The sequence below is a fragment of the Melanerpes formicivorus genome, unplaced genomic scaffold, assembly GCF_026170545.1.
Source record: "Melanerpes formicivorus ecotype bairdi unplaced genomic scaffold, bMelFor1.0.p_v2 SCAF_100, whole genome shotgun sequence".
Classification (NCBI taxonomy): domain Eukaryota; kingdom Metazoa; phylum Chordata; class Aves; order Piciformes; family Picidae; genus Melanerpes; species Melanerpes formicivorus.
Genome location: NW_027142452.1, coordinates 296,516 through 309,771, shown reverse-complemented (window position 1 = coordinate 309,771; position 13,256 = coordinate 296,516). Strand labels below are relative to the sequence as shown.

Genomic DNA, 13,256 nt, shown 5'->3' with positions numbered 1-13,256 from the left:
GTTTAAGAGCAGGCTGGATGAGTCTCTGTCCAGCCTGATCTAGTGTGGGGTGTCCCTGCCCATGGCAGGGAGGTTGGAACTAGATGATCCTTGTGGTCCCTTCCAATCCTGAATGAAACTATGAAACTATAAACCCAGCACAGAAATGGGTGAGCAGGAGAGACAGCCCCGTGGAAACGCAGCCTGTGTGGCATCTCCACAGAAGAGCAAGCAAGAGTGGGGTGTGTAGGGGGGTGGGGAGTAAAAACCCTCCCAGAACCTGTGTAAATATCCATCCCTTGCATCCCTCTGTCATTTTTAAGCACAGATTAGCTCCACGAGTGCGTGATTAGCCCTAATAGAGGATTTACTTACTGGGACGTCAGCACACATCAGCTGCTGGATAAGTTATAGGCAGGAGCAGGGTCACTTGTGCAAGCCAGGCTCTTTCCGAGCCAGCCACTATGTTTATAGCAGCAGGAAATGAAAAAGAAAGCCTAACCATAAACTCTCCAAGTGGATCAGGAAGAGCAATATGTAAGCAGCTCTAGAGTAAATCACCCTAATGTTAGTTTTACTGCTTGTCGGTAACATTATATTCTTGATGTTTATAGATGGCTCTCTGTGATCCACTCTGAAAGTTTCCAGGGCTCTCCTTTTCCATTTCCTGCAGCTGGGGGGGAAAAAAAAAGTAAAAGGTAAGAGAGGGAAGGGGGGAAAAAAATATATATATAGCCAGATAGTTGAGATTTCATCAAGTGTTTCAGGGGAGTTTCTAGAGGCAATTGCTGTTAGCCACTTGAATCCTGCAGGAGATGCACAGCAGCATGAGAGTTATGTCACAGCCACTGAAGTCCAGGTAGTAAATAACCTTTTAATGGCAGCACTAAATTCTGGGAGTTAATCAGCACTCAATGAGCAGAGCTGGAAGGTATTAAGATGCCGTGTGTGTTCCCTCCACTTCCCCCCCTCCAAGCTCTTTTCTATTCCCTGGCCGTCAGGAGGTTGCCAGGAGAAATCTTACACCTCCACGGGCAGGGGAATTAGTGCCACAGAATCCTTGAACTGCCCAGAATAGAGAAGACCTTTAAGATTGAGTCCAATCATTAACCTAACACTGACAAGTCCTTGACTAAACCATATCCCCAAGCGCTACTACTGCATGACCCTTAAATACCTCCAGGGATGGTGATTCCGCTGCCTCTCCCGGCAGCCTGGTCCAGTGCCCCCCTGGGCAGCCTGGTCCAGTGGCCCCCCTGGGCAGCCTGGTCCAGTGGCCCCCCCTGGGCAGCCTGGTCCAGTGCCTTCCCACCCTTGCAGCCGCAAAATTCTTCCTCATGTCCAACCTAAACCTCTCCTGGTGCACCTTGAGGCCATTTCCTCTTGTCTTAAGATGTCCAATATTTGATTTCTCCAAGCAAACCACAGACTGGGGTGGGATGGAAAGGACCTTCAACAGTTAATGCTGATGGGAAATGACAGACTGGGATGGGATGGAAAGGATCTTCAACAGTTAATGTTGATGGGGAAATCACAGGCTGGGGTGGGATGGAAAGGACCTTCAACAGTTAGTGCTGATGAGGAATCACACAGACGGGGTGGGATGGAAAGGACCTTCAACAGTTCATGTTGATGGGGAAATCACAGACTAGTTTGGGATGGAAAGGACCTTCAACAGTTAGTGCTGATGAGGAATCAGACAGTGGTGGGATGGAAAGGGTCTTCAACAGTTAATGCTGATGGGGAAATCACAGACTGGGGTGGGATGGAAAGGACCTTCAACAGTTAATGCTGATGAGGAATCACAGACTGGGGTGGGATGGAAAGGACCTTCAACAGTTAGTGCTGATGGGAAACCAGAGGATGGTGCTGCTGCTGCTGCTATGGTTCCCCTGACCTCAGGCAGGTGGTGTCTCCTCTGGACTTGAGAGATAAGATGCAGCTGCCATAGGAAGGGCAGGAAAGAGCTCCCTGCAAAAATGGGGGAATCACAGCCAAGAGCATCCAAAGACCTAGAGAAAGGGATCATCCACCCAGGCAGGCTGCAAGAAGGGGATCAGACTGCCAGGCTGCTTTGTCTCCTACAAAGAGAAGCAGAGGGCTTGTCAGAGATCCAGCACGCTTTTTGAACCCTTGTTTCAGCCTCCAGAAGACGTTTATGCTGAACAAATGGGGGAAAGCCCCACAGCAAAGGCAGCTGAGAGCCAAAAGTGAAACTGTTCGCAATTAGCTGACAGGGCAGCGACGGTGAAACTTGGGCTGAGTGTTTGCAAGGTGGAACTGCAACTAACAGCACTGCTGCAACCACATCTTGCTCAGAAGCAGGAAACCAGAAGCATCTGCAAGTGCTCTGCAGGATTGCAGGGTAGAGAGAAGAGCCTTATTGTGTTGGCTTTGAACCACTGCAACCCCAGAGGTGCCTGAGGCGATAACACAACCGTCAGCAGGAACCCACCAGCACCTGTGCAGCACAAATAATCCTGCACCATGGACCAAAATTAACATCATTAAATGTCAGACTGGGTTGGAAGGGACCTTATGGATCATCTAGTTCCAACTCCCCTGCCATGGGCAGGGACACCTCACACCAGCCCAGGCTGCTCAAGGCTTTGCTCAACCTGGCCTTGAACACCTCCAGGGAGGGGGCAGCCACAACCTCCCTGGGCAATCTGTTCCAGTGTCTCCTCACCCTTACTGGTGAGAATTTCTTCCTCATCTCCAGCCTCCATCTCCCCTCTTGCAGCTCAAAGCCATTGGCCCTCAGGGCCACAAGGATGATCAGAGGGCTGGAGAACCTCTCCTATGAGAACAGACTGAAAGAGTTGGGACTGTTCAGACTGGAGAAAAGAAGGCTCTAAGGTGACCTAATTGTGGCCTTCCAGTATCTGAAGGGGGCTACAAGAAGGCTGGGGAGGGACTGCTCAGGATCTCAGGGAGTGATAGGACTATGGGGAATGGAATGAAGCTGGAGGTGGGGAGATTCAGGCTGGATGTGAGGAGGAAGTTCTTCCCCATGAGAGTGGTGAAGCCCTGGAATGGGTTGTCCAGGGAGGTGGTTGGGGCCCCAGCCCTGGAGGTGTTTAAGCCCAGGCTGGCTGAGGCTGTGGCCAGGCTGATCTAGTGTGGGGTGTCCCTGCCCATGGCAGGGGGTTGGAGCTAGATGATCCTTGTGGTCCCTTCCAACCCTGACTGATACTATGCTCCTAGCACTACAAAACCCCTCCCCAGCTTTTTGCAGGCCCCCTTCAGGTGCCAGCTAAGGAGCCAGCTGCTCTTGCCTGGGCAGCACCCTCACATCACCTTTCTTTTTAAACCCATTTGCCTTTTAACCTCTCCTGATGGCGATGCAGTTTGCCCTGTAAGAGCTGAAGCTCCTTCGTTTCCAGCCTGTGCAGCTAGCAACCTCCTCAGCCACAGGAAGTCCTCCAGAACCATGCAGATTGTTAAGACACAGCAAGTTTGATATGGAGGTATGTGACATGCAATTAATCTCCATTCATAGCCTGCTCTACCTGTCAGCAAATAAAGGCTGTGCTTTAGAAGGAGATCTGAAGCCTTCAATTAAAAACAGTCAGCTAACAAGAAAATAATCTAAGTTAAAGGAAGGTGGCAGGTGCAGAAATGAGTTGTTTACAGAAGTGTCAGCACCAAACAATAAAGAGCTGCACATCAAACAGCTGAAAGGGTGAACTTCACTGCAGCCTCCCTGATTAGAAAGCAGAGGAGGAAATTTACACCTACATCTGGGGGAAGACACAAAGCATTTGGAAGGGAGCTTTGATGGGCTTGGAGGCTGCACACTAAACACACACACAGAGGCTGATAGAGCCCACGACTGCAAGTTATCCAGAGGGGATCCAGCCTCAGAGCGGGGCAGAAGAGAGGCAGAGGGCAGCAGGGATCCAGCCTCAGAGCAGGGCAAAGAGAGGCAGAGGGCAGCCGGGATCCAGCCTCAGAGCAGGGCAAAGAGAGGCAGAAGGCAGCAGGGATCCAGCCTCAGAGCAAGGGGGAAGAGAGGCAGAGGGCAGCAGGGATCCAGCCTCAGAGCAGGGCAAAGAGAGGCAGAGGGCAGCAGGGATCCAGCCTCAGAGCAGGGCAAAGAGAGGCAGAGGGCAGCAGGGATCCAGCCTCAGAGCAGGGCAAAGAGAGGCAGAGGGCAGTAGGGATCCAGCCTCAGAGCAGGGCAAAGAGAGGCAGAGGGCAGCAGGGATCCAGCCTCAGAGCAGGGCAAAGAGAGGCAGAGGGAAGCAGGGATCCAGCCTCAGAGCAGGGCAAAGAGAAGCAGAGGGCAGCAGGGATCCAGCCTCAGAGCGGGGCAAAGAGAGGCAGAGGGCAGCAGGGATCCAGCCTCAGAGCAGGGCAAAGAGAGGCAGAGGGCAGCAGGGATCCAGCCTCAGAGCAGGGCAAAGAGAAGCAGAGGGCAGCAGGGATCCAGCCTCAGAGCGGGGCAAAGAGAGGCAGAGGGCAGCAGGGATCCAGCCTCAGAGCAAGGGGGAAGAGAGGCAGAGGGCAGCAGGGATCCAGCCTCAGAGCAGGGGGGAAGAGAGGCAGAGGGAAGCAGGGATCCAGCCTCAGAGCAGGGGGGAAGAGAGGCAGAGGGAAGCAGGGATCCAGCCTCAGAGCAGGGGGCAAAGAGAGGCAGAGGGCAGCAGGGATCCAGCCTCAGAGCAGGGGGCAAAGAGAGGCAGAGGGCAGCAGGGATCCAGCCTCAGAGCAGGGGGCAAAGAGAGGCAGAGGGCAGCAGGGATCCAGCCTCAGAGCAGGGGGCAAAGAGAGGCAGAGGGCAGCAGGGATCCAGCCTCAGAGCGGGGGGGAAGAGAGGCAGAGGGCAGCAGGGATCCAGCCTCAGAGCAAGGGGAAAGAGAGGCAGAGGGCAGCAGGGATCCATCCTCAGAGCGGGGCAAAGAGAGGCAGAGGGCAGCAGGGATCCAGCCTCAGAGCAAGGGGGAAGAGAGGCAGAGGGCAGCAGGGATCCAGCCTCAGAGCAAGGGGAAAGAGAGGCAGAGGGCAGCAGGGATCCAGCCTCAGAGCAGGGGGGAGAGTGATCCAATCTCAGAGAACAAAGAAGCAAAAGTCAGGAGAGATCCAGTCTCAGATGGGGGAGAGGCAAAGACAAGAGTGATCCAGTCTCAGAGAAGGGGAGAGTGATCCAATCTCAGGCAGGGAAGAGGCAAAGGCAAGAAGGATTCTCCAGTCTCAGCAGGAAGGAGACAGTGTTTCAGGCTGCCAGGAACCAACACGACAGGAAACAAAAGGTCACCAAAAACACTCTTGAGGCAGCCAAGCCGACCCCACCACAGCCACCTCAACTGGCAAGGCATTAAATGAGTCCTCCCCCAGCACCCCCCAACATCTATGAGAGCAGGATGTGTCCACAAGACCTGCTTGTGTTGCTCAGCACTGAGCTTCCAGCATTGCTCCAGCAGCCTGCAAGGCTGCTGCTCCACTTTCAGTTTGAGGCAGGTTGTGATGTGGTCACCTCTGCACAGCTCCTCTCTCACCCCGCCTCTGCTGACCACACCATGGGGTCAGCAATGGTTGCAAAGCTGCCTACAGCACTCATGTGGGAAGCAAATGCTGATGGAAGAGTTCAGCATGACCCAAGCACATCAAGGAGTGGAGGTGCTGGGGTGTTGCAGCTCAAGCTGGTGAAGAAACCCAGAGAAAGTGATTTCAGAAGCCTCCCCCCTGCCACCTTGCACACACACACACACTAAAGCCAAGGCTGGCAGCTCCCAGCACAGCTCCTTCCCTCAGGAGCTGAGGCCTCAGGAGGTCCTATTCTGCTTAGGAAGTAGAAATGGGGCTTGAAGCCAGTGCTGCTCTCCACTGCCCCTTCATTTTCAGGGGGGTTGAAGATTTCTCTCCCCCAGGTGAGGCTGCTCACACCCAGCAGTTGCACAACAGCTAAAGCCAGGAGACAGCACACAAAGCAAAAGCTGTCTGAGCTGCCCCACTGCAGCACAAAAGCTTCTCTTACCCTTGGTACCTGCTGCCTGGTCTCACCCTAGCAATGCTAACCAGTGGAGCTTCAGCTGAAGGCACTCAGTGAGGACATCTTTTGACCAAGCCAGAAGCCACCCCTCAACCTTGAATGCAAACCTTCCCATCTCCTTCCACCCCATCTGGGACCACCAGAGCTTTCCCCATCCCTAGCAGAGACATGGAGCCACCATGTCAACTCCTGAGCATAATGAGAAGAAAACCACGAGGACAGGCTACCATACCCTGTGTGCTCCCCCTGGGTTAGAGACAGGGAAGGCAAACAACCCAGGGACCTGGAAACCACCAGCTTTAGAGAAGCAGCAGCTCCCACAGTCCTGACCCACACAGCTCAGCAAAAAAACTGAAAGCTTTTCAGCTTCTTCCCCTCCAACCACAGAAAAATTCCCCCATGAAGCAGAACAAGAGCAAGGAGAAATCCATAGTTACCTTCCAGGAGCCTCTGAATCTCCTCTGGGATCATGACATCTGCCCCTTCTTTTCTGTAAAGGCCAAACCTGCTCCTCTTAACTCCTGGCCCTCAGGGGCAGAGACTGAGGAAGCAGGAAGGGTGGGGGCACCCTTAAAGAGGTAGGAGGAACCACTCACGTTCCTCCTCCTCCTCCTCCTCTTCTTCTTCTAGTCTTGGCCAGTTCAGTCTAGCTCTTTGCAAGCAGCCAGGATGCTCAGCTTCCCTCCATGCTCCTGAGAGCCCAACTTTAGTTCTCTGGGCTCCTCTCTCCAAGAAGGACTTTCTGGTGCTGGAGCAGGTCAGGAGAAGTGCAGCAAAGCTGGAGAAGGGTCTAGAACACAGGAGCAGCTGTGTCCTGATGAGGAGCAGCTGAGGGAGGTCTTCTCATTACCTCCAATTGCCTGAAATTGGAGCCAGGTGTGGGCTGGTTGCTTCTTTCAAGTATCAGGTGATAAAAGTAGAGAAGAAATGGCCTGAAACTGCACCAGGTGAGGTTTAGGTTGGAGATTAGGAACTATTTCTTTCCTGCAAGAGTGGTCAGGAGTTGGAAGAGGCTGCCCAGGGAGGTGGTGGAGTCACCACCCCTGCAGGTGTTCAAGAAATGTGTGGCCATGGTGGGGCTGGCTCTGTGGTTGGACCTGATGCTTTCAGAGATCTTTTCCAACCCCAGAACAATTCTCTGATGTGCATCTCTGTAACCTGCCCCATTACACCTCCCAGGCAGCTTTCATGGGTGAGGAATGTGAACACTGAGAATCTCCAGCTGAAGGAAAATGCAAACCACCCTTTGCTGCCTGGAACTTCCACTTGCTGCCTGAGGCTCCCAACACAGCTGAGTGGTGTTAATTGTGTGCAAGAAACAGCAGCAGGTGCAGGTGGATGTGCATGGTAGATGGCTCTGGTGTACCTGTTCTCACCTGGAGGTGTTTAGGGATAAATATTTAACCAGTGCTGTGTAGGAATCCTCCTCAGCTCATTACAGACTGCAAATAAAGAGCAGCTGCTTGCTGAGACTGAGCAACTTTAAAAATGAGTTTAGAAAGGAGGGAGCTGGGGCCCTCAGATGGAAGAAGCTGCCTTCAGATGTTGCCAGAGAGATCAATAACATCCTGATCAATGCAGATGTCAAGAGGGAGAAATGTTCATGCAGCTGCAAAGGGAAGGGTCAGCTCACATGCTCTCAGCATTGCTGCAGCTCACACAACCTTCTGCATCACGAGGTATGTGGCCAGCAGGATGAGGGAGGTGATTGCCTACCTCTGCTCTGCTTTCATGAGACCCCCACCTAGAGCACTGTGTCCACTTCTGGTGTCCAGAGAAGGGCAACAAAGCTGGGGAGGGGTCTGGAGCACAGCCCTGGGAGCAGAGGCTGAGGGAGCTGGGGTTGCTTAGCCTGGTGAAGAGAAGGCTCATGGGAGACCTTCTTGCTCTTTACAGCTCCCTGAAGGGGGCCAGGTGGGAGTTGGTCTCTTCTCCCAGGTACCCAGCAGCAGAACAAGAGGACACAGTCTCAAGCTGTGCCAGGGGAGGTCTAGGCTGGATGGTAGGAAGAAGTTCTTCCCAGCAAGAGAGATTGGCCATTGGGATGTGCTGCCCAGGGAGGTGGTGGAGTCCCCATCCCTGGAGGTGTTTAGGAAGAGGCTGGATGAGGTACTAGGGGCTCTTGACAAGGGCTGGGAAGGATGAAAGGGAGTGAAGTGAAACTTGATGAGGGCAGATTTCAGACTAGGAATAAATTCTTGCCATTGAGGACAGGTGATTTGAACTGGATGATCTTTGGGGTTCCTGCCAGCCAGCCCAAACCATCTTCTGATTGTGTGACTGCATGGTCCAAGGGCAACCAAGCTGCAACTGCACCAGCCTCTGCTCACAATGCTGTTTTCAATGCTCTGTGGCAAAACCAAAGAGCCACAACTGCAAAACAGCTGAGAGCAGGAAAGATCCAGAGCTCCACTGGGGCTGTAAACAATGCAGCAGCAGGAAATGTGTGGGGTGACATCCTCACAGGCTCTGAAGCACACCCAAGGCAACAAAGGAAGGCAAAACCCACACAGAGCACCTGCAGACCAAGCTCCCTGCCAGTTTGGCAGGAGGAAACATTTGCCTGAGAGGTGATTAAATGGTTTAACTCCTGGGACTGACCAACAATCTGAGAGTCCATTCTTTGCTCTCCTGTGCTTTCAGATTCATAGTCCTAGAATGGTTTGGGTTGAAAGGGACCCCCAAAGATCACCCAGTTCCAACCTCCCTGCCATGGGCAGGGACACCTCCCACCAGCCCACGTTGCTCAAGGCCTCATCCAACCTGCCCTTGAACACCTCCAGGGAGGGGCAGCCTGTTCCAGTGTCTCACCACCCTAACTTCTTCCTAATCTCCAGTCTGAAATCTGCCCTCCTCGAGTTTCAATCCATTGCCCCTCAGGTTGTCACTCCCAGACCCTGTCAAAAATCCCTCCCCAGCTCTCCTGGACCCCCTTCAGGTACTGGAGGGATGCTCTAAGGTCTCGCTGGAGCTTTCTCTTTGCCAGGCTGAACAGCCCCAGCTCTCCCAGCTTGTCTCCATAGGGGAGGCTCTCCAGCCCTCTGATCATCTTCACAGCCCTCTTCTGGACCATCCCACAGTCCTGGCAAGCTGGAGACAGGACCCAGCACCTCACATGTTCCACTCAGGCCCTACAGGAAGACTTTGTCAGGACCACATTGCCCATGCAGCAGCTGTTGTCACCATTCCATCCCTTTTCCTGAGGACATAGGGAGACACAGAGGACCTTGAGCAATCCAACCTAGTGGAAGATGTCCCTGTGCATGGCAAGGGGGCTGGAATTAGATGATCCTTCAGGTCCTTTCCAACCCAAACCATTCCATGATAGGACCTCAGCTGCCATGGGGACTTCAGTGCCATTACCCAAAGCCTTAGCACCAAGCCAAACCTTCCCTTCAAGCCTTCTGCAGCTAGGAGCAGGCAGGCTGATTCCCAGGCAAAATGACCTTCCCCCCCCCCTTTTCTTTTTCTCTCCTTGCTTTTTCCTTGCCACTTTCAGTTTTGCATGTGTGAATAGGGTTACAAAGAGCTCAGTGGTCAGTTTGGGGGTGGGGGGTGGAGGGTCTGCCCAGTCACTGGCAACTTCCACTGCATCCTTGTTACGTAGCATCAAGCTTTCTGGGCTGGAGATGTAAAGCTGCCTCCCTCCACGATAAAAAGCCCTCACCTTAATCATTTTTAGGTCCCAAGTTCAGCAGCCAGGCTCTCTCCTAATGATATTCTGTTAAATGGACAAATTCCTTTGAAGGCTTGTCTTGCTTTGAAATCCAATTTCCCAGGAAGGCAGATGGGATTGGGTGTAGCTATGGAAACAAAGCAGGGCAGCCTTAGAGGAGCTGAGCTGCTGCAAGGTAACATCTGAGAGGCAGAGTCCTTCACGGGGAGCTGTCAGAAATATCAAAGGATCTGGAGAGGTTGGCAGGAGATGTGTCCCTGTTAGGGGCTGCTCTGTGTGGCTGGCTACCAGTGGCTGTCACTGGAGGCAAAGCAGCCAACTCTCCTGTCACCCAGCCCTGAAAGCAGAGCTGGATGCAACAAACTGGGAGGGTACAGACTTTTACCAGTTCCCAGCTGCCCCCTCCCCACCTCCTCCTCCTCCCCCACTCCCTCTCCTCCTCTCCCACCTTTCCCTGCTCCTCCAGCGCATCAGGATCTCAGCTTTCTCTGGGCTGCCATTGGGAAAGGTTAACAACAAAAGGGTAACAAGGTTAAACCACAAAGCCCTGCCTGATAACAGTCCCCCTTTCAAGCAGCTGCACTGAAATTAATCTGAAACTTGGAGTAATTAGATAAGATAAGGCTTGTGTGCATGCTCATGTGGGCACAGGCTGACCCTGGGACACCCATTCCACAAAGGAGGTGGAAGATCACAGGCTTCATTAAAGTGGATCAGGGCTATTTGTTCACCTAGCCTGCTGCTGCTGCTGCTGCAAGTACATTTCCAAGCCCTTTATTCATCTTGCTCCATCTCCCTGGCTGCTGCACTCACTTGCCCTTTCGTCCTCTCTTCCCACTGCTGCAGCTCCTGCCAAATTCAGAGCAGCAGCTCTAATTCTTGCTATTTGGAAGCAGATGCCAGTCCATCCATTTCTCTAGCACAGCTCCTGCCATTCCAGGGCAAATTGTTGGGCCGCTGGGTGTCGTTTAAAGCTGCCTCTCGCAGTGACCAGCAGCACAGAAGGCAACAGCAACAACAAAACCAAAGGAAAGGGGGGAGAAAACAAAGAGGCAACTTTCCAATCTGGTAATGCACCTGACTGCTTGAATAATGTCTCCTGGTTTCCTAATCAGCCATGCCATGCTGATGCTCTGCTGTGAGCCCAGAGTTTCTGTGCCCACGGCGTTGCCACTGTCCAGCAGCTCTTTGCGTGGCCAGGTTGCTGGGGGGAAGGTTGGTTGCCGTCCCTGTAACACCTCCTGTGGTTTTGGGAAGCTGAGGAGTCTTTGATTGTCTCCAGAATTTGCTCCTGCACCTCTGCTTCACGAGGGTTTGCAGGTTCATAGATTCATGGAATGGGTTGGGTTGGGTTGGGTTGGGTTGGAAGGGAGCTTCAAGATGAGCCAGTTCCAACCCTCCCCTGTCACTGGCAGGGACACCTCCTGCCAGCCCAGGTTGCTCAAGGCCTCATCCAACCTGCCCAAGGTCTCATCTGGAGTGTGCCCATGGCTGTAAGTCTGTGCTGGTTGGACTTGATGATCATTGAGGTCTTTTCCAACCAAAAAGGTTCTCTGATGTTGCTCTGGAGATGAGTGAAGTCCTCAGTCCCTGACTGATTGGGAAACTACAATTCATAGGAGCATAGAATGGGTTAGGCTGGAAGGGACTCCAAAGATCATCCAGTTCCAACCTCCCTGCCATGGGCAGGGACACCTCCCACCAGCCCAGGTTGCTCAAGGCCTCATCCAACCTGCCCTTGAACACCTCCAGGTTGTGGCTGCCCCCTCCCTCCCTGGGCAACCTGTGCCAGTGTCTCCCCAGCCTCACTGGAGAGAATCCCTTTCTAATATCCACTGGGATCCTAAGCAGGAGCCAGCTCTGAGACATCATTTCTGTGGCCTCTGGCAGAAGCTGGCCAGCATCAGAAGGGAAGGACACTCTGCAAAGGGAAGGAGAAGAAAGCCAGGAAGCCAGAAATGAGCTCCAGTGGAGGCTGCCCTTCCTCAGGCTGACGGATGGGCTTCAGTTTAATGCAAGGGTGATATTGATCCCCTGTGTTTGGTTACAGTGTGTGATGGAGCTGCCCTCTGCCCTGTAGATGTCTTGTTGCACCTCTTCTCTTTCTCCCAATCCTCATCAAACTACTTTAATGACTCTTTTATTGACAACACCGAGTCTTAATGAGGAGGACTGCCACACACTTCATTAAGGCTGCAGAGGGGACACTTCCTCTAAGCAGCCAGGACCAAGGGCTGCCATCAAGGCTGAGGGAGAAGGATGGAGTTGAGGGAGGATTCATAGTTCTCTGGAGGAGGGAGAGCTCCTCATCTGCTGCTGGGAGAGAGCAAAGATTTAGGACAAAAGCCAACACGGTTTGAGAAGCAGTGGTTTGAGGAAGGAGAGATCAGACCTGGAGAAGAGTCTCTTGGTGGACACAAAGGACCTGACATGAGAGCTCCTTGACTATTTCCTTGCAGGATGAAGGTGAGAGATGAAAACCCATTGGGTGGCTGATGGGCAGACCTACTCCTGATTTTACTAATCAGAGTAACAACCACACAGCACTCTCTGCACTGCTGTGGAAGAGTGGTGGTGGCAGCATGTCTCAGGCACCCTTGAGCAGGAGCACAGGGATGTGGTGCTGGCCTTGCTGGTCTTGGCTCACCTGCACCCAGAGCCAGGCTGCCACAGCTCACCAGCACACAAGACATCTCTGGAAGCATCAACCACATCCTTTCACTTGAGGGCCCTGAGATTTCATGCACCCTTCAGTGACATTTTGGATTATAGCAGGTCAGGGGAGGTTCTCCTCCATGTCTGCTCTGTCCTAGTGAGGTTACATCTGGGTCCAGCTCTGGTCTCCCCAGTTCAAGAGGAACTATAGGAGAGAGTTCAGTGAAGGGCCACAAGGATGCTGAGGGGCCTGGAGCAGCTCTGTGAGGAGCAAAGGCTGAGAGCCTGGAGAAGAGCAGCCCCAGAGGGGATCTGAGCAATGCTCAGCAAGAGCTAAAGGCTGGGGAGCAAGAGCTAAAGGCTGGGGGGCAAGAGGCTGGGGCCAGATTCTACTCAGTGGTGCCCAGGGACAGGACAAGGGGCAAAAGGCACAGACTGGGGCCCAGGAGGTTCCATCTGAGCAGGAGGAGAAACTTCTTTATTGTGAGGGTGCTGGAGGCCTGGAGCAGGCTGCCCAGAGAGGTTGTGCAGAGCTTCCAACCCCCCCTGGGCATTGTGCTGCTGGGCAAGCTGCTGGGGGGGGCCCTGCTTTAGCAGGGGGTTGGTCTGGCTGATACACAGAATGCCTTGTTGGAAGGGACCCTAAGGATCATCTAGACCAAAGATCCCTTCCAACCCTTCACCATTCTATGATTCTATGCTTCTAAACCTGGACCAACCATACCATGGGGGGTGGTGGTGGTTATTATTCTGGAATAGATTCTAAAGGCAGCACAGGATAAAAAAAGAAAGGAGAGAGAGAGAGAGGTTTGGACTTTAGGGCCTGAATTCCAAAGAGACTCCGAGATGATGCTCTAATGTAGCCCTGCTCCTGCATTAAGATCCATAAATCTCCATCCATCACCCAGCCCTATTTCAATTATTGAGCCAATTTCCAGACATTTTTATGAT

At 53.1% G+C, this 13,256-nt stretch overlaps 1 protein-coding gene across 1 annotated transcript in view; it reads right to left on the bottom strand.

Annotated features, from left to right (window-relative positions):
* LOC137455502 (src kinase-associated phosphoprotein 1-like) overlaps positions 1-6,519 on the bottom strand; it is a 71,945-nt gene extending 65,426 nt beyond the window's left edge. The window contains exon 1 of the mRNA XM_068166391.1: positions 6,412-6,519. Coding sequence (XP_068022492.1) covers positions 6,412-6,445 — 34 coding nt within the window. The 5' untranslated portion in view covers positions 6,446-6,519. The remainder of the gene's footprint in view (positions 1-6,411) is intronic.
* Positions 6,520-13,256: the final 6,737 nt, after the last annotated feature.